The sequence below is a fragment of the Pseudonaja textilis genome, chromosome 2, assembly GCF_049901715.1.
Source record: "Pseudonaja textilis isolate UNSWEBS1 chromosome 2, rPseTex1.2, whole genome shotgun sequence".
In the NCBI taxonomy this organism is placed as follows: Eukaryota; Metazoa; Chordata; class Lepidosauria; order Squamata; family Elapidae; genus Pseudonaja; species Pseudonaja textilis.
This window is the reverse complement of record NC_141991.1, coordinates 5,866,735-5,888,064: the sequence shown is the minus strand read 5'-3', so window position 1 is coordinate 5,888,064 and position 21,330 is coordinate 5,866,735. Positions and strand designations below refer to the sequence as shown.

The following is a 21,330-nucleotide window of genomic DNA, read 5'->3' as shown; positions in this document are numbered from 1 at the left end:
GCAAACCAAGTGGTCTCCCCTTCCACAACTCGTGCCCGCAACGTGTCGCGTGGAAGGAACAACGGGGCAAGTCGTCGAAGGACGGGGAAAGGTTCCGCGCTTCCTTTCGGCGGCCGAAGCTCGGCCCGCCAAAGGGGTTTAAAAAAAAGAAGAAGAAGAAGAAGAAGGAGCAGCGCGCCGGCTTCCTAGAGCGGCCCCCCGGCTTCCTAGAGCGGCCCCCCCGGCGTCTGCGTCAGCGCGGCGCACAGAACGAGCGAGCGAGAGCCAACGTGAGAAGGAGCGTCCCAGCCCTCGCCTCGAAGCCCCGCCCCTTCCACTCCCCCTCCCACCACCACCACCACCACACCACCACCAACTCTTCTGGATTTTGAATTTCTCAACTCGGGAGGTTCGGCTGTGAGTTTCGGAGGCTGCTTTTGTCCGGCGGGAGGGGGGAGGGAGGAGGGAGGGAGTCGGAGAGGGAGGGAGGGGGGCGAGGAGACGGAGAGGGAGAATCGGGGTGGAGGGGGGGGAGAAGGAGGAGAGAGGCAGGATGGTCTAGTGGTTAAAGGCAGCGGGGCTGTAGGTAGAAAGGCGAGAGACGGCGAGGTCTGGTGCCGCCTTGGGCGTGAAAAGCCGGCTGGGCGACTTTGGGCCGGTTGCCTCTTTTCTTCGCTCCTCTCCACGGCAGGATCGGGAGGGGAGCCGGTGGGGCGGTGATCTGTTGGTCCCAAGCAACAGGGTCGATCCTGGGGTGATCCGGGGGGAAGGAAAAAGGGGGGAAAGGATCTCCTTTGAGGGGGGTGGGGGTGGGGGGAAGGATCTCCTTTTGGGGGTGGGGGAAAAGGGGTCTCCTTTTGGGGAATGGGAGGGATCTCCTTTGGGGGAATGGGGGTGGGGGAAGGGATCTCCTTTTTGGGGAGGAGGAGTGGGGGAAGGGATCTCCTTTTGGGGTGGGGGGAAAAGGGGTCTCCTTTTGGGGGAATGGGAGGGATCTCCTTTGGGGGGGAATGGGGGTGGGGGAAGGGATCTCCTTTTGGGGGAATGGGGGAGGTATCTCCTTTTGGGGGTATGGGGGTGGGGGAAAGGGGTCTCATTTTGGGGGGAATGGGGGAGGGATCTCCTTTTGGGGGAATGGGGGTGGGGGAAGGATCTCCTTTGGGGGAATGGGGGTGGGGGAAAAGGGTCTCCTTTGGGGGAGGAGGAGTGGGGGAAGGGATCTCCTTTGGGGGTGGGGGGAAAGGGGTCTCCTTTTTGGGGAATGGGAGGGATCTCCTTTTGGGGGAATGGGGGTGGGGGAAGGGATCTCCTTTGGGGGGGAATGGGGGAGGTATCTCCTTTTGGGGGTATGGGGGTGGGGAAAGGGGTCTCATTTTGGGGGAATGGGGGAGGGATCTCCTTTTGGGGGAATGGGGGTGGGGGAAGGGATCTCCTTTTGGGGGAATGGGGGAGGTATCTCCTTTGGGGGTATGGGGGTGGGGGAAAGGGGTCTCATTTTGGGGGGGAATGGGGGAGGGATCTCCTTTGGGGGGAATGGGGGGTGGGGGAAGGATCTCCTTTTGGGGGGAATGGGGGTGGGGGAAAGGGGTCTCCTTTTTGGGGAGGAGGAGTGGGGGAAGGGATCTCCTTTTGGGGGTGGGGGGAAAGGGGTCTCCTTTTTGGGGAGGGGGAATGGGGGCTGGGGTGGGGAAATCCAAAGTGGCCAGGGAGGGGTCCAAGGCTGGTTGGGTTTTTTTTGGGGGGGCTTGGGTTGGGATTGTACAGGTAAGTCCTCAACTTACGGCCACCAGTCGAGCCCAAAACATTTCTGCCGCTAAGCGAGACCTTGGCTGCCTGGGTTTTGGTCCCCTTGCACGACCTTCTTTTGCCAGGGAGCTGTCAAGAAGGGCAGTTTCGCTCGCTTAGTGACAAACGTCGTAAAGTGAATCCGGCTTCCCCTCCCCACCCCCAATTGACTTTGCTTTGAGGAAAAACACGCACGCACACGCACGCACACACACACACACACACCCCGAGATACTGCAACCGTCGTAAATGTGTCCGTCGATGGCCAGGCCCATTGTGACTTTCGATCACGTGACCCATTGGGGGGAGGCTGCAATGGTCGTAAGTGTGAAAAGTGGTCCTAAGTCCCTTTTTCCTCTCCCCTCCCCCTTTGAACGGTCACTAACCGAACTGTTGTAAGGGGAGGACTATCTCTCTGTGCTGTAATTAGTGCTCGGTTCTTTTCTTTTCGACCCAATTCAAAGCAAAAAAAAAAAGTATTTTATCCAGGCTGATCCTTGTTCAGGAAAACCAAAGCAGAGTGGGAAAGAAAGAATAAAAATAATTGTTTTTAAAAAAAATTGTTTTGGAAACAATTTCCCATGGGCTTGACCTACGACCACACCTGAGCCCCAAATTTATGTTGCTAAGTGAGACATTTGGGAAGTGAGTTTCGCCCCATGTTATCATCTTTCTCCCCACTGTTGTGAAGGGAATCACTGGGGTCATTAAGTTAGTAACCTGGTTGTTAAGTGACTTCGACTTCCCCGAATTGACTTGGCCGGTCAAAAAGTCGCAGAAAAAGGGCGGGGCACAGCAACAGCCACCATAAATATGAGCCAGTGAGCAAGTGTCTGAATTTTGATAACGCCACAATGGTTATATGTGTGAACAATGGTCCTAAGTTGCTTTTTTTTCAGTGCCTATCAGTCCGAGCTCCATTCAAAATCCAAGAAAGAAATACTTCGACTCCATAAATTAGAGTAAAGAAACTTTTACTGAATTTTAAAATGGTAGAATCTAAGAAATTAGGTGCGCAGATCACATATACAAAGGGGTGAAATTGATCCCACCCACCCCCAAAGTCCAAGATCTTCCTCCAATTAAAAGTCCTGAATGGGATCATGTGGGCATCTGCAGGTGGTGATGAGGCTTCTGTCCGTTGACCTTGACATATTTTGATAAAATTTAGAAGTTGCGCAGTAGAAAGACAGTTGAGCAAGGAAAGAGAAACTTAAGAACGAGAATTTTATACTCCCCCTCCTCCTCCTCATTTACAGCACAGGGATGTTACACCTCCAGCTTTCTCCCCTTCCAATCCCCCCCTCCCCGTTGCTAATGACAGCCGAAAGATGCAGAGCAGTAGTAGCAGTCACTAAACGATCAGTTGTAAGTTGAGGACTACCTGTATCAACCTAGCACGGGATGAACAAGCAGAAAGGCCATCGTTCTGTAATCCTGCTTCCTTCCTAGGACCTATTTTGCAGAAAACTAGCAAAATCCTTCCACTTAAGGCTGAGGATAAAAAAATAATACCACAGCTATTATTTCTTTGAAGAATGTTGGCCTTGGAGAGAGTTGACTCTACAGGTAATCCTCAACTTACAAACAGTTCCTTTAGTGACCCTTTGAAGTTACAACGGCATGGGGGAAAAAAGTGACTTATTACGGCTGTTTTTTTCAGTTAGAACTTTCGTAGCATCCCCGTCACCACGTGATCAAAATTCGGATGCTTGGGAACTATTTCATACTTACGACTGTTGCAGTGTCCTGAGGTCACGCGATCCCAAAGTCAATGGGGAAGTGAGATTCACTTAACAACCGGGTTAAACTAATTTAACCACTGCAGGGAGAAATAATGAAATAGGGCGAAACTCGCCTAACAAATTTCTCAGCAGCATAAATTCTGGGCTCAATTGTGGTCGTAAGTCGAGGACTACCTGTATTTGTATCACCTGAGAAATCATAAATTATGGCTAAAAAAACTGATCAAACGGGCATTTAAATTCCTTCCTTCCTTCCACTCTCCCTCCCTTCCTTCAGTTGAGGATAGAAAATTCTACAGCCATTGTGTGAAGTAGGTTGCTTTAAGATTCACTTAAATGTGCAAGAGAAATTGTAAAACAGGGCAAAACTCAACACATTTCTCCGCAACATAAACTTTTGGGCTCAATTGTGATCCTAAGTCAAAGACTACCTGTATTTGTATCACCTCAGAAAAGCATTTAACTTCCTTTCTCTTCCTTCCCCTTCCTTCCTTCCTTCCTTCCTTCCTTCCTTCCTTCCTTCCTTCCTTCCTTCCACTCTCCCTCCCTCCTGTCCTCCTTCCCTCCCTTCCTTCCTTCCTTCCTTCCTTCCTTCCTTCCTTCCTTCCTTCCTTCCTTCCTTCCTTCCCTCCCTCCTTCCCTGCCTCCCTCCCTCCCTCTCTTCCTTGGTTGAGGATAGAAAATTCCACAGCTATTATTGTATGAAGTAGGTTGGTCTGAGCCAGAGTGACTGTATTTGCATCACCTAAGAAACCATCAAGGATGGCTTACAAGCTATGACAAAACAGGCATTTAAGTCCTCTCCTCCCCCACTCCCTCCCCAACACAGCCCATGATGGGCTCATAATCCCACCACCAGCCCACCAGGATGTGGATTAAAGTTGAACCTAACTCTCTCAGCTCTTTGTTAACACCTTCCCTTCCAACATTTTTCCCAACAATTTGCGTTGTTTCCTTTCTTCTCACTAGAGAAAGGAGAAAATGGTAAAATAGTGACAACAGTGGTGAGAAGTCCTTGATCTTCCAGATGTGGTGCTTCAACTGCCAACAGCTGCACCTAGACTCCTCAAAGAATGTGCTGTGGGCACCCAGTTTCCGCATACCATTTTTCTCAAACTCGGCCAATTTTAAGGCGCTTCGCCCTTCCAATTCCCAGAATTTCCCAGCCAGCTAAGGCCACAGATCTTAAAAGTTGTTGCGGTCGAGAAACATTGAGCTAAGGGGTAGCAATAAGCTTACATTTGCTCCATCGTGGTTTATCGAATGAACCACCATCAGCTGGGTTCATCCGATGATCTTGGTCAAAACAGAAGGTGTAACATTTGATTTAGCACAGTGTGTAACCCAGTTAATGGTTGGGTTTTTTTTTTTTTGAATGGGAGAGCTGGAATTCTTTTTATCCAAAAGCAGGTTCAGCATTGTTTATATCTGTTCTGACCCACGCCTTTTTCCAACAAATCAAACACAATCCGAAAGGAACAGAAACCTTGTAATGCTTTTACAAAATAATTAGCTGTGATAAGCACAAGTCTTGCCAAAATGCGCGAGACTTGCCAAAAGATAACAGACAAGAAATAATTTGCAATACAAGAATCTTCAAATACAAACTCAGGATACTGGAATGTCCAAGAGGCTGGAGTTTCAAAACGTCTTTGCCTTCTGCAAAGTATGTTCGCTTCACAGCTGGCTTTTATCTTCTTGAAGGAGGGGCCATTACCTTGTAGCCTTACTCCTGAGTCGCCTGTGCTATTGTAGCTGCTTTTTCTTCCTAGCAATCCTGCACGCACACGCACTTGGCAAAGGCTCCTCGGGAACCTCCTCATCGCTGTTGCCAGCCCCTACAATCTCTGAAGGCAGCAGTCCACTCCCTAATGGTCCTGGCCCCTCATCTGAGTCCTCGCTCTCCTCAGCCATCCGTACCTGCTGCCGGCTAACCACAACAAGATCAAAACAATCAGATACAGGTAGTGCTCGACTTATGACCACAATTCATCCCAAAATTTCTAAGTGGCTAAGTGAAATATTGGTGAAGTAAAATGTATCCCATTTTACGAACTTTCTTGTCCCTGTGGTTAAGTGAATCACTGCAGTTGTTAAGTGAGTAACACGGTTGTTAAACGAATCTAGCTTCCCCCATTGACTTGGCTGGTCAGAAGGTCGCAAAAGGAGATCCCGTAACCCGAGGACATGCAACCCTCATAAATATTGCCAACCCTCTGAATTTTGATCATGTGTCCATGGGGATACTGCAGTGGTTGTAAGTGTGAAAAACAGTGATAAGTAAGTCCCTTTTTTTCAGTGTCATCATAACTTTGAACGATCACCAAATGAAACTGTTGTGTGATGACCTGGGAAGCAGCACACACGTAACACATTCACAAACGTAAATAAATGTCCTTTAATGTATCCAGCTTGGCCCAACTGTTCAGTTGTTCTTGGTTGGAGATTAAACTCTTTCCAAAACAGTCTCCAAAAGTAAGAAATACAGTCCAAACTTAATGAGCAGATAAAGGAGAAATAAAAAACCAAAACAAACCCATACAAGGAATTTCCACAACAGACCAAGATAATTAATTACAAAAATTACAAGAAGATAACAAGGCACAGTCCATTGGAAGAATGCCAATCAGGATAAACCTCAGCTTTGCTTCTAGCAACGCTGTGTTTTAAATGCCCCTCCTATATACTATTCCCCCAATGAAGGGGATCTTGGCCGCTTCCTCTCCCATAAGCCACGTTGTTCCCTTCTCCGTTCCTCCCTACGTGCCCTAGGATGAAGAGGGGGTGGACCTGGGTCTTCCTCTGACTGCCCAGCCGGCCTCTGCCCTTCCCCAGCCTCCTCCGGAGCCAACCTCCAGAGCTACACCTCCACTCCCTGTCGGCTGTTCCTCCCTCAGAGTCAGTCTCCAACAGGGGCATGACATGTTGTAAGTCGAGGCCTACTTGTCCTGGACTCGCATGGGCCCTCAGCCTACAGCCAGTCAATGCGATCTACGGTCACACTGAGGGGAAGATACAGTCAACTCATAAAACGTTCCTATGCCTGTTTTAGTAGTTGCCATAAAAAAGGGGGCGGGATCTGGAAGAGGAGTGCAGCAGTTTGAAAGCAAAAGTACATTCCAACTCTTATCTTTAAAAGATTGTAACTAAAATACCAGAGCTTTTGCCCATGAATATATTTAATTGGAGAACATGAATGATGACACCCAGCCCATGAACGTGCTCAATTGGAGAATCTGGTTTATGAGACACCCAGGGAGGGAGAGGGGAAACAGAGTGACCGGGGACTGTACATTTCGTATGCCAGAGTTGGCTTCACACAGGGCAGTGCCAGTATGCCACCGCTAATGAATCCTTTTGAAGTTTGGCTCGAGAATCATATGATTTCATTAGGGCGATTGCTGGAATCCTGACAGATGCCCCATTTTGGTAAGCGATAGCAATTGTCCCTGATAATTATCCATTGATGAATGTCAACTGACTTTATTTATTTGTGTGTCTTTGTGCGTGTGTGTGTGTGTGTGTGTGTGATCCCAGGCATACCCCAAGGATGAAAACGGAAAAGGAAGCTGCGGGCAGCCCCACTGCTGAATCTGAGGGGAGCCTCCAGCTTGTGGTGACCGGCATTGTGGGAGAGGATTTGCCTGTAGCGATGCCGTCGCAGGTTAAAATGGAACCGGAAGAAGGACAGGTGAATTCTTGGGAGGACCGGTGGCAGAATTTCCTCAAGGAAGCCGAGTCCTCTTGCTCCATGTGGGGGAACATGGACTCCTCGGAAAGACACCAGGATCTCCGTGGGAGAAGGATCATCACCGTCCCGCCCTCCTTCAAGCAGGATGAACACCCCGATTCCGAGGAAGCCCATCGCCAGCATTTCAGGAGGTTCTGCTACCAACCGTCCGAAGGACCCCGAATGGCTTGCAGATGGCTGAAGAAATTCTGCTGGGGGTGGCTGCAACCAGAGAAACGCACCAAAGACCAGATCCTGGAGCTGGTGATCCTCGAGCAGTTCCTGGAGATCCTGCCTCTGGAGATCCAGAGAAGAATTCGGGGATACGGAGCGGAGACCTGTTCGCTGGCAGTAGCTCTGGCGGAGGAGTTCTTGATAAAGCAGCAAGAGACGGAGCGGCCGGAAGAACAGGTGAGAGGACAGGTAGCCCTCGATGTACAACACTCCATTTAGTGGCCGTTCAGAGTGACAAAAACATTGAAAAAGTGACTTACGGCCGTTTTTCACACTTATGACCTAAGTAGCATCCCCACGGTCACGTGATTTACATTGGGATGCTTGGGAATGGACGTCCTGATCAGGGCTCCCACCTGCCCTTCAAATAGGAGTTGTGAGTCCAGGAAGATTCCCCCCCCCAAAAAATAAATAAATAAATAAATTTATGCATCATTCTTGAATGGGAAAGTGTGACCCATCCAAGGTCAAAGTTGAGGTACCCCCACCCCAATGACCCCTAAGGTTCTTTCTAATGCTAGAGTTGTTTTTAATCTGGTTGTTCATGTTTAATATTCTTTAAGGCAAGAAGGGGACTCGATGGCTCAGTGACTTAAGACTCTGTGTCAACTCAAAAGATGCTCTTTTGGTTTTTCTAGTTGCCAGAAAAAGTGATTGTGGGAAAACAAGGCATTCTTGAAATGCCTAGATAATCACCTCAGCGGCCCAAAGTTGTCGGAGCATAAGAAGGTTATTGGAGAACATGATGGATGACTCTTGGAGACGGATGTGTCCCATTGGAGGAGTCACATCCAGCGGGTGGGGGAAAGACCAGGGTCAAAGGGGAAATGTATAATGTGATTTAGTACCAGGTGCACCCAGCAACGCACCAACATGGCAAGTTCTAATAAACCAATTTATTTTTCCTGAGATGCGGCTAGACTTTTGCTTTGAATGACGGGGATTTGTTGGAGCCCTGACACTCTTGAGCTTGTCGATCGGAAAAGTCGGCAGTTCGGCGGTTCAAATCCCTAGCGCCGCATAACAGAGCGAGCTCCCGTTACTTGTCCCAGCTTCTGCCAACCTAGCCATTCGAAAGCACGTAAAAAAATGCAAGTAGAAAAATAGGGACCCCTTTGGTGGGAAGGTAATAGCGTTCTGTGCCCCTTTGAACCTTTATTCATGCCGGCCACATGACCACGGAGACGTCCTCGGACAGCGCTGGCTCTTCAGCTTTGTAACGGAGATGAGCACCGCTCCCTAGAGCCGGAAACAACTAGCACGCATGCGCGAGGGGAACCTTTACCTTTAAGGCAAGAAGAAACCAGAATACAAGAAAAACGCCCTTGAGCAATACTGTATATCTCAACATTCAACAATAGCTTTCAAATAGCACTAAATTTATCAAAAGAGAAGTTATTGTTGTTAGTTATCAATTCGCCGTTATAGCATCTGTAGTAACATCTGATAAAAATTAGTCTGGATTTGAATTTTAGCAGTTAGAACTTACCTCAGCATGCCAATTATCTGAGGATAGATTGTCTGAAAATTTCCACTTTTGAGCAATTCTTAATTTTGCAATCAAGGGTAAAAATACAATTAACTCCTTTGTGGTTGGTTTCGACCGTTCTCTGTCAAAAAAAAAAAAGGTGTAATAATCCCAACTCTCAAATTCTAATCTTCTGTCTTTTTTCTTTCTTTCTTTCCCTTCCTTTAGATCCCAAGTCCAGCTGATGAACCGGCTGGAGAATTCTGTGATTCTGGAGAGCCTTTGGTGGGGACCCCAGAGAGACCTCCCTATAAAGAGATGAAACTGGAGGGAAACGAAGACGCTTCCTTATTAGGTCAGCATTTTCTGTTTCTTCAGCTCTGGATTCTAGGTTAAGAAGACCAAATACTTTTTAGAATCCTTTTTAGAGTAGTGATTGGAACGTGTGTTCTGTTTAACTGTGCTTGATTGTTGGCTTTCAATTCCCGGATTTTTTGTGATTGTCAATCCAGTATGTCAGTGTTCCAAGTAATGGACCCATCGAACTCCGAGGCAGGCAGATTCCTCAAAGAACAGGTTTATTGGATATACCTTATTGTTAAGGTAAAAGTTCCCCTCGCACATACGTCCTAGTCGTTCCCGGCTCTAGGGGGCGGTGCTCATCTCCGTTACAAAGCTGAAGAGCCAAAGATGTCTCCGTGGTCATGTGCCCAGCATGACTAAACGCCGAAGACACACGGAACGCTGTTACCTCAGGTGGCTTTTACCTCAGGTGGCTGTTACCTTCCCACCAAAGTCGTCCCTATTTTTCTACTTGCATTTTTACATGCTTTCGAACTGCTAGGTTGGCAGAAGCTGGGACAAGTGACAGGAGCTCACTCTGTTACACAGTGCTAAGGATTCGAACCGCCAAACTGCCAACCTTTCTGATCGACAAGCGCAGTGTCTTAGCCAATGAGCCACCGCATCCCTCATTGATTCAACTGGTGAAGACTGACTTTAAAATTTCCCGCTGTTTTCACTTAATTAAAAACTAAAAAGTTCCCCCCCATCCCCAGTCAGTCGCATTATCCAATGGGTTGCTGGCTGGTTGCTTGGTTACTCCACTCCCCCTGTCTCAGCCACCCGATGAAGTGACCTTGGTTCCCACAGGAAAACTTTCTGACGGCCAAGCCAGGCTATCTACTTCCTCTCTCCCTTCTGCCTTGGGGCAACCATGAAGCAGCAAAAAGATGGCTCCAGCAAGGTTCACTTCAGGGTTGACATAATACATGTTAGCCTATGCAGTTAGGGCAAAAGGGTTAACCTTTCCATTTTCCTCTTTTTTTTATTTTTTATTTTTAAATCTTTCTAGGCGTCAGAGATCATGGCTGAGGGAGCCACTTATAGGGGTGTGACTCACGTTTTGGGTTTGCCCTGTGTGCAGGGGGGGGACGCTACCGCTTCTGGCCGGTTCTAAAGAACCGGTAGCTCTGAAGAGCAGCAGACACCAAACCGGTTCTGTGTTTGCTGCTGTTTGGCCCACCCGCCTGCCTGGGCTCCTATCTGTCCTTTATTTCCTGCTTTTTCAACCTCAGCTGCTTTGTGCGGCACAACTGAGATTGAAAAAGCAGGGAAAAAGAGGATTTTCAGCTGTCCGGGTGGCACAACCGATGGTTTTTTTGCACGCGCAAAATGTAGTCCCGGAACTGATAGTAATACCAGTTGAATCCCATCCCTGCCTGTGTGTCTGTTTGCATATGTGCTTTATTCATGCTATTTATTTAAATATTGACATTGTTTCGTGTAGTTTTTCTCAGCCTTTCCAAGATTTGTGACGTGTGGACTTCAACTCCCAGAATTCCCCATTGCCAGTGTGGGAAGTTGAAATCCACACATCTGGAAAGTTCCGAAGGTTGAGAAACACTGGAATAGCTAAGTTATTCAGTGTATATGTTCAGCTCTGCATAGTCAAACTTATGCTTACAAACATTAACATTTTAGGAATTATAATACAGGTAGTCCCTGACTTTACGACCACAATGGAGCCCCCAAATATCTGTTGTTAAGTGAGACATTTGTTAAGTGAGCTTTCTTGCCCCATTTTACGACCTTTCTTGTCCCACCATTGTTAAGTGAATCACTGCAGTTGATAAGTGAGTGACATGGTCGTTAAGTGAATCTGGTTTCCCCCGTTGACTGTGCTTGTCAGAAGGTCGCAAAAGGGAATCACATGATACACACACCCCACAGACACTTCAACTGTCATAAATGTGAACCAGTTGCCAAGCATCTGAATTTGGATCACAAGATTCAGGGGTTGCTAGCAAAGGTCGTAACTGTGGGAAAACGGCCACAAGTCACCTTTGTCAGTGCTGCCGTAACTTTGAACAGTCACTAAATGAAGCAAGTCAAGAACTACTTGTAATATTGACATAAACCAGGGGTGTCAAACTTGATTTCATTGAGGGCCGCACCAGGGTTGTGTTTTACCTCAGGTGGCTCACCCACCTGAGGTAAAACACAACCCTGGTGCGCCCTCAGTGAAATCAAATTTGACACCCCTGGCTTATGTCAATATTACAAGTAGTCCTTGACTTACTTCATTGTGGGCGTGGAGGTGGGTATGGCCAGCTTGACGTCACTCATATCGGGGGTCCCATGTGGTGGCCTGAGGGCTCTGCTAGGGAAAACAGAGTTCCGTTGGCTGCAGGAAGGCCGTCACAGCCAAAAATGCATGCAGCCCTTCCAAGCTCTGTTTTCGCTGGCAGAGGCACCGTGGGCCGGTCTTTCACTGTTGTTTCGAGAGCGGCCCCGCAGGCCAGATCTAAGGACCTTTTGACTGAGTTTGAAACCCCTGGCATAAACCCTTTTTTATCTTTAAAGGCTTAAGTTAGCCAAATCATCAGAACGTTCATGATCTGTATAAATACAGGAGAACCTCCAGTGACGACCCTAATCCGTTCCGAGAATTCGGTCGCCAACCAATTTGGTTGTCACCGGAAGCGCATGCGCTTTAAAAAAAAAATGACTCGGAGTGGAAGGGCAAATTGCGGCGGCTTTGTTCGCCACCCGAGCACCTGTTTGTGTCAAGAGGTTAAAAAAAAGTTGGCCGTCACCCAATTTGGTCGTGAACGGAAGCGTTTGCGACCAGAGGTTCTACTGTATTATTGCCACCAAACAATATGGTGTATTACTTGTGTTTTTCAACAATAACATAAAACAGTATTATAACATTGTACATTTCCCACCCGCCCCTTCATTCTAGAAAGCGACCAAGAGGTGTATCAGTCTATCGAGGAAGATCAGACAGATACTTTTGACAAGTCAGAGATCGAAGATGTGGTCATCGACTATCCCGAAGAAAACGAAATGCAGAATTCAGAAGAGGCACCTGTTAGTGAGCTAGACGGGGTCAACCTCTGGCGGTTCACTGTCCCCCCAAGACAGCACAAAGACGGGCCACGGCACAGCTGCCTCCTTTGTGGGAGAGCCTTCACCCGAAAATCAAGCCTGAATAGACACCTCATTATTCATACCGGAGAGAAGCCCTACAAATGTGCTCACTGCGGGAAAAGCTTCAATCGAAAGACCAACCTGCTCTCCCACGAGATGGTCCACGCCAGAGACAAGTCGTATCAGTGTTCGGACTGTGGGAAAAACTTCAAGCCAAAGTGGGGCGTCAACGCCTACCAGATAGACCACACCGGAGAGAAGGTGTACAAGTGTATTTCTTGTAAGAAGAGCTTCAGGCAAAGATTAGAATTGGGGCGGTTGTTCAATGGGCAGAAGAAGGAGATCACTGCAGGGCAGTTGAAAGGGGAGTGGAAAGATGGGGTCTTTGGCCCTCTAGAAGACCATGAGAAACAGGTGGACGGCGAGATGGCCGAAGAAAAAAATGTAGCCCTGATCAACCCGTACAACGACCTCGATAAAATGAACAGCTCGCCGGCGTTGTATAAGGGAAGGCAGGGGAGTCCCTGCCCGATTTGTGGGAAGGTCTTTGCCACGCAGTCGAGTGTGAACCGACACAAGAGAATCCACACGGGAGAGAAGCCGTATCAGTGCTCCGACTGCGGGAGAAGCTTCAACCAGAAGACGACGCTTCTAACCCACATTGTGATCCACACCGAGCAAAAGCCGTATCAGTGCTCCGAGTGTGGGAAGCACTTCCGGCATTCCTCGGGCCTGTTGGTGCACCAGAGGATGCACACGGGAGAGAAGCCTTACAAGTGTGCCATCTGCCGGAAGAACTTCACCCAGCGGGCACACGTGGTCAAGCACTTTGTGAGAAAGCATGCGCGAGAGAAGCCATCGGCTTACCTTTCTCAGTCCACCCAGTAGTGGCGGCCGCTGTAATAGGATGGGCCCTCTTTCGCCCTCGAGTCCGGAAATCGGCTTCTCCTCAGGAGCTCCCCTCTTTGGTGTCCGCACAACTTCGATTCCTTGTAGTTCACAGCACTGAGCACTTAAAACCACCAGGAATGCGTGACCCGCAGCCTCAGGTCACAAGGGGTGGGTTGCCATTTTGCAGAAGAAACGCTCAAATTAAGATCTGAAATAGACTTGACTGTGCTTTAAAACAGCTTCTCCTGAAACTCGGTTTGTGGCGGGGGGACTTTGGGCCACAAAAATAACACTGAATACAAAGATGAAACTGTCAGCTGCCTTGGCAAAATGGCTGAGCCCCGCGAAACAACGGCTGATTTGAAGATTCCCAAAGACAGTGAAAGAACGTCTCAATTGTGTGGGCAGTCCTCGTTTACTGGCTGCTTCATTCAGTGACCAGTTAAAGTCACATCAGTGCTGAAAAGCTAACTTTACAACTAATGCCTGCCCTTAACGACCTCCATAGAGTTCCTCGGTTACGTGATCGGTCTTTTACAGTCAGTATACTTTGTCCTGGGCCTGACCTGTTGTTTTTCCTTTTTCCTTTTTTTTTTCCCCTCTTTTTTCTTGCAGATTGGAGAGATTGAAGAAGATGACAAGAGAGTAAGCCAGCACATGATGGGGAATACACATTAAAAGCAATGTAGTGGCAATAGCAGCAGGTGTATTCTCCATTATGTACCCGCTTACTCTCTTGTAATCCCTTCCTCTTCAAACTCCACTGTGTAAACAGGGCAGGGAGAAAACAGGTCAGGCATAGGAGAGCTTGCCTACAGAAAACCTTCTTTCCTGCCCCCCCGCCTCACAGATCGGAGAAATGAGGAAATTACAAGAGAGTAAGCAGAGCACCCAATGGGGAATACTTTGGGATGCTTACTTAGCCAGAACCAAGACGTTGATTTCAATGTCTATTCCCTATTGTGTGCTTGTTTACCCTCTTGCAATCCCTTTCTCTCCAATAAATGTAAATATTACGTGTTAATTCCCTTTTTGCTTATTATCCCAGGGCCAGGCTTGGCATTCCAGAGGATTGGGAAAATAGAGAAAAGGGAAGCCCAGTGACAAGTCCTGTGATTTCTCACTTAGTGACTGCTTCGCTTAACAGCTGCTGGGCTAAACGCAGACTACCGGTGTCCCAGAATACGGTAGCCGTATAAAAGAATTGGCAAGTTTTTGAGTGACTGCAATGTATAACCGGTTGTAGGTAACCCTGGCGTTCTATTTGCATTGTAGCTCTTTCCAATGAAATGCTCAAGTTTTTATGTTACTCCTAGGCATCATCCATAGTGTATGTTGTGGAGAGGAAAATGATGAAAGCACGTGTGACATAAGCTCCACCCCTTTAGTAAATGTGCCAAGGATATACACACCTAAGAAAGGGACAGTGGTTGGTCAGCAATGCTACAACACTGCTTTCATCGTGTTCATCCGGGTTCGCATATGAACACTTTTTAATACTTTTTAAAAATTGGAATTCCCGTGAGAATTTCAAACGTTCACATAGAGTGCCGCTGGTGCCATTTTAACAGGCCTATAATGTCAGGTTTCAAACTCTTTCCCAGGTGCTGTGCTGGCGGTGTTGCTTTAAACCTTGGCAACATGAAGTGGTGGGTACTTCGGCAAGCGGAAACCTTTCCTCTGAAATATCACCTAGACATTTTTATTCTTTAGTATTGACCGATTTGGCTGCTCTAAGTAGGAGGAACTGAATGACTTTTTTACTCGGCCGTTTTCTTAATCCAGCCACCCAATATGTATAGCAAACATCCCTTTGGAAAGAAGTGAATCTGTTCAGTTTCCTTAATCATCATTAACCTGATGCTTGTTTTCACGCTCTGCATTTCTGCTTTCCTGCTGAGAAAATATTCTCAGGCATTTAGTTTCTCTTTGGTTCTCTGTGGCAAGTAAGTGACGGGCACAATCTTTGTCGATGGAGAGGGAAGGTAGAAATGTGTTACTCTTCGCAGAAGCTGATTAGAATAATAAACCTAATAAGAACATTGGATCAGAAGCAACCTGTCTTTCATGTGTCAAGGGCAGGAATTTTTGCAACAGAAAGAGGAAAACTGTCTCTCATATTCTTGCTTTCTTCAAGAGTCCGATTGTTGTGATGGCATTTCCCCACCACCACCCTCCGGGCAAAGAAATATTCATTGGTGTGGCGAAGTAGTGAAATATAGGTAGTCCTCAATTTACAACTTTACTTTATTGTCATTGCACCTCGTACAACGAAATCAAACACCATCTTCAGTGTACATCATGACCATGAAAATAAACACAAACACACATCCTTCACCCTCCACACATTGAATCTAAAACCCCTGACACCACAACAACACTACACTATACAGCAGAATTCAGTAGAGTTACTGCCCTGGGACAGAAGCTGTTTTTCAGCCAATTTGTCCTTGTTTTTATTATTCTGTACCGTCTGCCAGATGGTAATAGCTCAAAAAAGGGTTCCCGGGATGAGATGGATCTTTGGGAATGTTTTGAACTTTCTTAAGGCAGCGGGAGCTATAAAGCTCTTCCAAAGAGGGGAGAGGGCAACCCGTGATCCCCTGGGCAATAACATTAACCCTCTGGAGGGCTTTCCTATCTGCCACTGCAATTGGCAAACCATACAGAGGTGCAGTAAGTTAAAATGCTCTCTATGGTGCAGCGGTAGGTGGTCAGCAGTTTTTCATTCAGTTGTTGTTTTCTGAGAAGTCTCAGGTGGTATATAACCTCTGCTGGGCCCTTTTGACCAGGGCTGCAATGTGAGCATTGCAGTTCATTTAGTGATCGTTCAGAGTTAGAAGGCACTGAAGAAAGAGACTTATCACCATTTTTCACACTTACAACCCTTGCAGCATCCCCCATGGTCACATCATTCACATTCCGACGCTTGGCAACTGACTCACATTTATGATGCTCACAGTGTCCCGGGGTCACGTGATCCCCACGTGAACCTTCCAACAAGCAATGGAGAAACGAGATTCATTTAATAACAGTGTTATTCATTTAACAACTGCTGGGATTCACTCAACAAACATGGCAAGAAAATGGGGCAAAACTCACTTAACAAATGTCTCACTTAGCAACCTAAATTTTGGGCTCTGTTGTCGTAAGTCGAGCACTACCTATAATACATATATGCATACATATCATATAGCATCTATCATATATGTGTGTGTATATATATAAAAGCAACATACCACTCATGCATCATCACAAAATCTCCAGAACCATAAAGCCTACAAACTTGAAATTAGGCACGTATGTTCCTCTTGGCTTCTAGGTGCTCACTAAGAAAGGATTTTTTGAAATGACCATCAGAACATTAGTATTTCCTATATTATTATTATTAACACGCTCTGATGCTAAGGAGTTCTACTCCCCCTCCCCACCTGAAAAGAAATGTTTTAAATGCAAAACACAAGCAGAGGAGTTTCAGTTTCACAGGGCCAAGCAGTGAAACTAAAGGTACAGAACAGTTGAGCTAAGCCACGGCCAGGCTCCTTGCTGTCTCTTTGCTCACACAGCAAATACCGTTTCAGTTTCCAAACAGCCCTCAACTCACACTGACAGGACACTAACCAGATGAATACCAATGGATCTTGTAGGCAGAGGCAGAATTTTTCCCCTCTTATTTTCCTCCCCCCAAACTAAGCCCAATCACATAGTTTCGTAGCGAAGCATGGGTATTAAGCTAGTATATCATATATATCTATAAATCATATATATGAATTTGTACAAGAGCATAACATATCTCCACTTAATATCAGACTGGATTTTTAGGGAATACTACTCTCAAGGTTTGGTTTTTTTTAAAAAAAAAATAGCCATTTTTTTAATTAAGGAAAAGATTGAAGTCTGAGTCTTCTTTTCAAAGACCACATCAGAACTTGGAGGGATGAGGAGCTCACATTTCATGAGAAATCTTGTGAAATTTCAAGATCTACGTTTAAAAAAATGATTTCATTTTTTTCTTAATGCACGCACACATCTGCATGCGCACACATACACACACACACACACACACACACCATGAACTAAAACTCTGTTTCCTGTAACCTTTAAGTGGGCAAAAGGATGCACTGCAGGCTAAAACCTTTTGAATCGAGGTACCTCAGACAGACTAACTTTTTAGAATGCACCTGTGGAATTGAGATTTTGCAAAACTATTAAAACATTTTATGGCGTAGGCATTATACTCATAGCCGGTTTGGTCTGGTGGTTAAGACATTGGACTAGAAAGTGGGAGACCATGAGTTCAAGTCCCATCTTAGCCTGCTGGGTTACTTTGGGTAGCCCAGCCCACCTCACAGGATGGTACTTGCGAGGAAAATATTGTTCCTTACTGGAATTTGGAATTTACCTTCATTGTCATTGCAGTCCACGAATACAATGAAATTTGAAAGCCACTCCAGCACAGTGCCCCAAACACCACATCACAATCACACAAGTATTTAAAAATTAAAATAATTAATAATAATAATAATTAAAAACCCAGTCTAAAACCTATCCAAAACATTTAGCAAGTTAAATAGTTTTTAAAAAATGCCACTATATACATAGGACTAGATCACAAATGTGCTGTTTGATTCAAGACCTTGAGATAATTTGTAAAAATCATACAGGCAGCATGTAAATATAAATCATACCAAATGTCACAAAACATTTCCTATCTGCTGATGTTTGGCTGGCATACAGTTACAGATGGGTTCTTATTCTGGAGGCAAGTTGTTCCACAGATAAATTGTTCTGTCAGGGAATTTCTCCTTAGTTCTAGGTTGCTTCTCTCCTTGATCAGTTTCCATCCATTGCTTCTTGTCCTGCCCTCAGGTGCTTTGGAAAATAGCTTGACTAGCTTTTCTTTGTGGCAGCCCCTGAGATATTGGAGCAACGAATTGTTAATTGTTCTCACAAACAGGAAATTTCTCCTTATTTTTAGGTCGCTTCTCTCTTTGCTTAGTTTCCATCTGTTGTTCCTTTTCCTGCCTTCAGGTGCTTTGGAGAATAGCTTGACCCCTTCTTCTTTGTAGCAGTGCCTCAAATTACTCAAACACTGTCTCCCCGGCCCTTCTTTTCACTAGAGTAGACCTACCCAATTCCTTCATCTGTGAATGTATCCCAGATACATTCCAAGTGAAGAGAGTACCTTAGAATCTCTTGTCATTGTTGAAGGCATTGAGGAAACTGATAAAAGAAAAATCTCGGAAAGGACGATCCAATAGATCACAGCTTCTCTAGGAAAGAGAGAGAGAGATTATTTAAGAGTTGTCAACCCTGGGCCAAACACTTCAGGTGTCCAGGGAGGGCAAGGATGATCAAACATGCCTTGTGATGTCATAATTCAAACCCTGTGGTTTACATGTTGATGCTGGGAGGCGAGTGCGAGAGGGGATCTGCAATGCAAGGTCATTTTTTGTCATTTTTTTTTCATCGTTGCACGTAGTAGTTGCAGGGGCCTATCAAGGGGAGACATTACAGCATCGTTCCAATATTTTAGGGGCTGCCACGAAGAGGAGGAGGGGGCCTATCTGTTATCCAAAGCACCAGAAGGCAAGGCAAGAAACAACGAGTGGAAACTAATCAAGGAGAGAACCTAGAACTAAGGAGATATGTCCTAACCGTGAGGACAATTAACCAGTGGAATTGCTTGCCTTCAAAAGTTGTGGGTGCCTCCATCACTGGAAGCTTTTAAGAAGAGACTGGGCAGCCATTTGTCCAAAATGGTACAGGGATTCCTGGTTGAGCAGGGGGTTGGATTAGATGACCTCCGAGGTCACTTCCAACTCTGTTATTCCGTTAAGTTTATGGAGACTAAATATTTTAGGATCGCACAGTGGTTCCGGATTTGAACCCGCAAAATTGAATGAACGCATAACCTTTCTGCAACACACAGCAGTCTTTTCCCACATATTCCAAAATATTTTTCAGAAATCAAATCAAAAACCACGTTATTTTGCACAATCTGCTCCTGAAAAGAATGCCAGCTTCCATTCAGTGTCTCTGTAATGATAGAAGGGCTCATCTCTTCAAAACATCTAAAAGGGTTGAAATATTTTATATACTGTATGTATGTATGTATGTATGTATGTATGTATGTATATATGTATATGTATATGTTTTCTGAGGTTCTCGCGGGTATTTGTATGTGGATCTTTGGTTGTTCGGGTTTCTCCCCTGCGTAAGATTCGAAGTATCTAGGCAACGTTTCGATGAAGTCTCATTCATCATCTTCAGGCTTCTGTCTTCGACTCTTGCTTCTCAGAGTGATCTCATCAGAGCTTCTCATCACTCTGAGAAGCAGAGCAGAAGAAGCCTGAAGATGATGAATGAGCTCATCGAATCGTCCAGATACTCTCAAATCTTACGCGGAGAAACCCGAACAACTCAAAGATCCGTATATGTATATGTATATATATATATATATATATATATATATTCACACACAGGCTGTTGAGTGTAATAAGACTTAGAGGGGGAAAGTATATTGTATTCTTAAACCACTACGGCAATGTGTCTCAACCTTCAAATGTGTGGATTTCAACTCCCAGAATCAAATGGGGAATTAAAGTAGCCAAGGCTGAGATCCACTGGATTATAGCAATAGCACTTACACTTATGTACCGCTTCCCAGTGCTTTTACAGCCCTCTCTAAGCGATTTACAGTTGCCTCCAACAATTTGGGTCCTCATTTTACCCACTTCGGAAGGATGGAAGGCTGAGTCAACCTTGAGCCTTAATTGTAGAAATAGACATGAGGTAAATATCCACTTCTGTTGAAACTTGGCAGTCAAAAGAGTCAGAATGGACTGTGAAGATCGAGCAATATTTTTTCACTATGGTCTAATTCACTATCTCCCAAAATTAGCTTGAAAGTCCAAACTTACACCCCTCAACTCCTGGAAATCCCTAGCCAGCATGCTGAGGAATTCTGGGAGTTGAAGTCCATGTTTCTTAAAAGTTGCCAAGTTTAAGAAACATTGGTCTAATACAGAGGTTTCTCAAACCATGGCCTCTTTTAGGAGGCCGACCCATTACAAATCAAGAATTACAGGCATATTTCCCTACTAAATGCAGATTATAAAATTTTTGCTTCAATATTGGCAGAAAGACGTAAAAAATACCTAAATAATTTTATTCACTCGGACCAAAATGGATTCCTGCCAAAGAGACAAATTAAAGACAATATGAGAGTAATTTTGGACACTTTGGAATACTATGAGGCACACCCTGAAAAACAAATGGCTTTGATATTCTTAGATACACAAAGGCATTTGACAATGTGGCGATTCATGTTATTAGAGCTGGAACAGATGGGTTTTGGTAAAAAATTCATCCAAGCAATAGAAGCTATATAACATAAACAAACAGCAAAGATAATGATAGAGGGAGAATTAACGGAAAATTAAGCGGGAAAATTAAAACTTTTGCAAGATGCTAGAATAAGAGGAGGATTTGGTTTGCCTAATTGGGAGTTGTACTACTAAGCTACAAATTTGATGTGGGTTAAGGAATGGATAACATTAAGAAATGCTAGATTGTTGACATTAGAAGGACATGATCTGTTGTTGGGGTGGCATGCTTTTTTATGGTATAAAGGAACTAAAACACAGGGGTATTTTAGAAGACATCATATACGGGAGACTCTGTGGTTAAACTGGGAGAAGACTAAAAGGCAATGTTATTTGAAAATTCAAGTCTGGCTATCGACGATTGAAGCTTTTTCCTATCCTATAATATACAAAAAGGAACAAACAGATATGGTGAAATATTCAATGAAAAGGGTGAACTTAAATCTATGCAAAAATTAGAGGAACAAGATATAAAGATGAATTTGTTTTCATATGCGCAAATGAATTCAAGGTATGATAAAGTTTCTAAAACAGATGGTTTCTATGATAAATTGACTGATTTAGATAAGATTTTGACAGGTACTGATGAAAAGGTGATTAAAAAATTGTATAGATATTTCTTAGAAATTAAACTAGAAGAAGAACAAGTTAAAGAAACAATGATTGCTTAGAGGA

The 21,330-nt window shown here is 45.4% G+C and overlaps 1 protein-coding gene across 1 annotated transcript; it reads left to right on the top strand.

The window, feature by feature from the left end:
* The first annotated feature begins 240 nt into the window (after positions 1 to 240).
* Positions 241 to 15,320, top strand: LOC113450952 (uncharacterized). The gene is made up of 4 exons (XM_026722293.2): positions 241 to 396; positions 7,047 to 7,650; positions 9,170 to 9,296; positions 12,189 to 15,320. Exons 2-4 carry the CDS (start codon positions 7,060 to 7,062, stop codon positions 13,262 to 13,264), a joined length of 1,794 nt encoding a protein of 597 aa, XP_026578078.2. The 5' UTR covers positions 241 to 396; positions 7,047 to 7,059; the 3' UTR covers positions 13,265 to 15,320.
* The last annotated feature ends 6,010 nt before the right edge of the window (positions 15,321 to 21,330 follow it).

Bases quoted from the DNA above. Each gene is read 5' to 3' on its own strand.
- LOC113450952 (XM_026722293.2), top strand. From the start codon at position 7,060: ATGAAAACGGAAAAGGAAGCTGCGGGCAGCCCCACTGCTGAATCTGAG. The intron at 7,651-9,169 runs GTGAGAGGACAG...CCCTTCCTTTAG, and splicing joins CGGAGCGGCCGGAAGAACAG to ATCCCAAGTCCAGCTGATGA. The intron at 9,297-12,188 runs GTCAGCATTTTC...CCTTCATTCTAG, and splicing joins CGAAGACGCTTCCTTATTAG to AAAGCGACCAAGAGGTGTAT.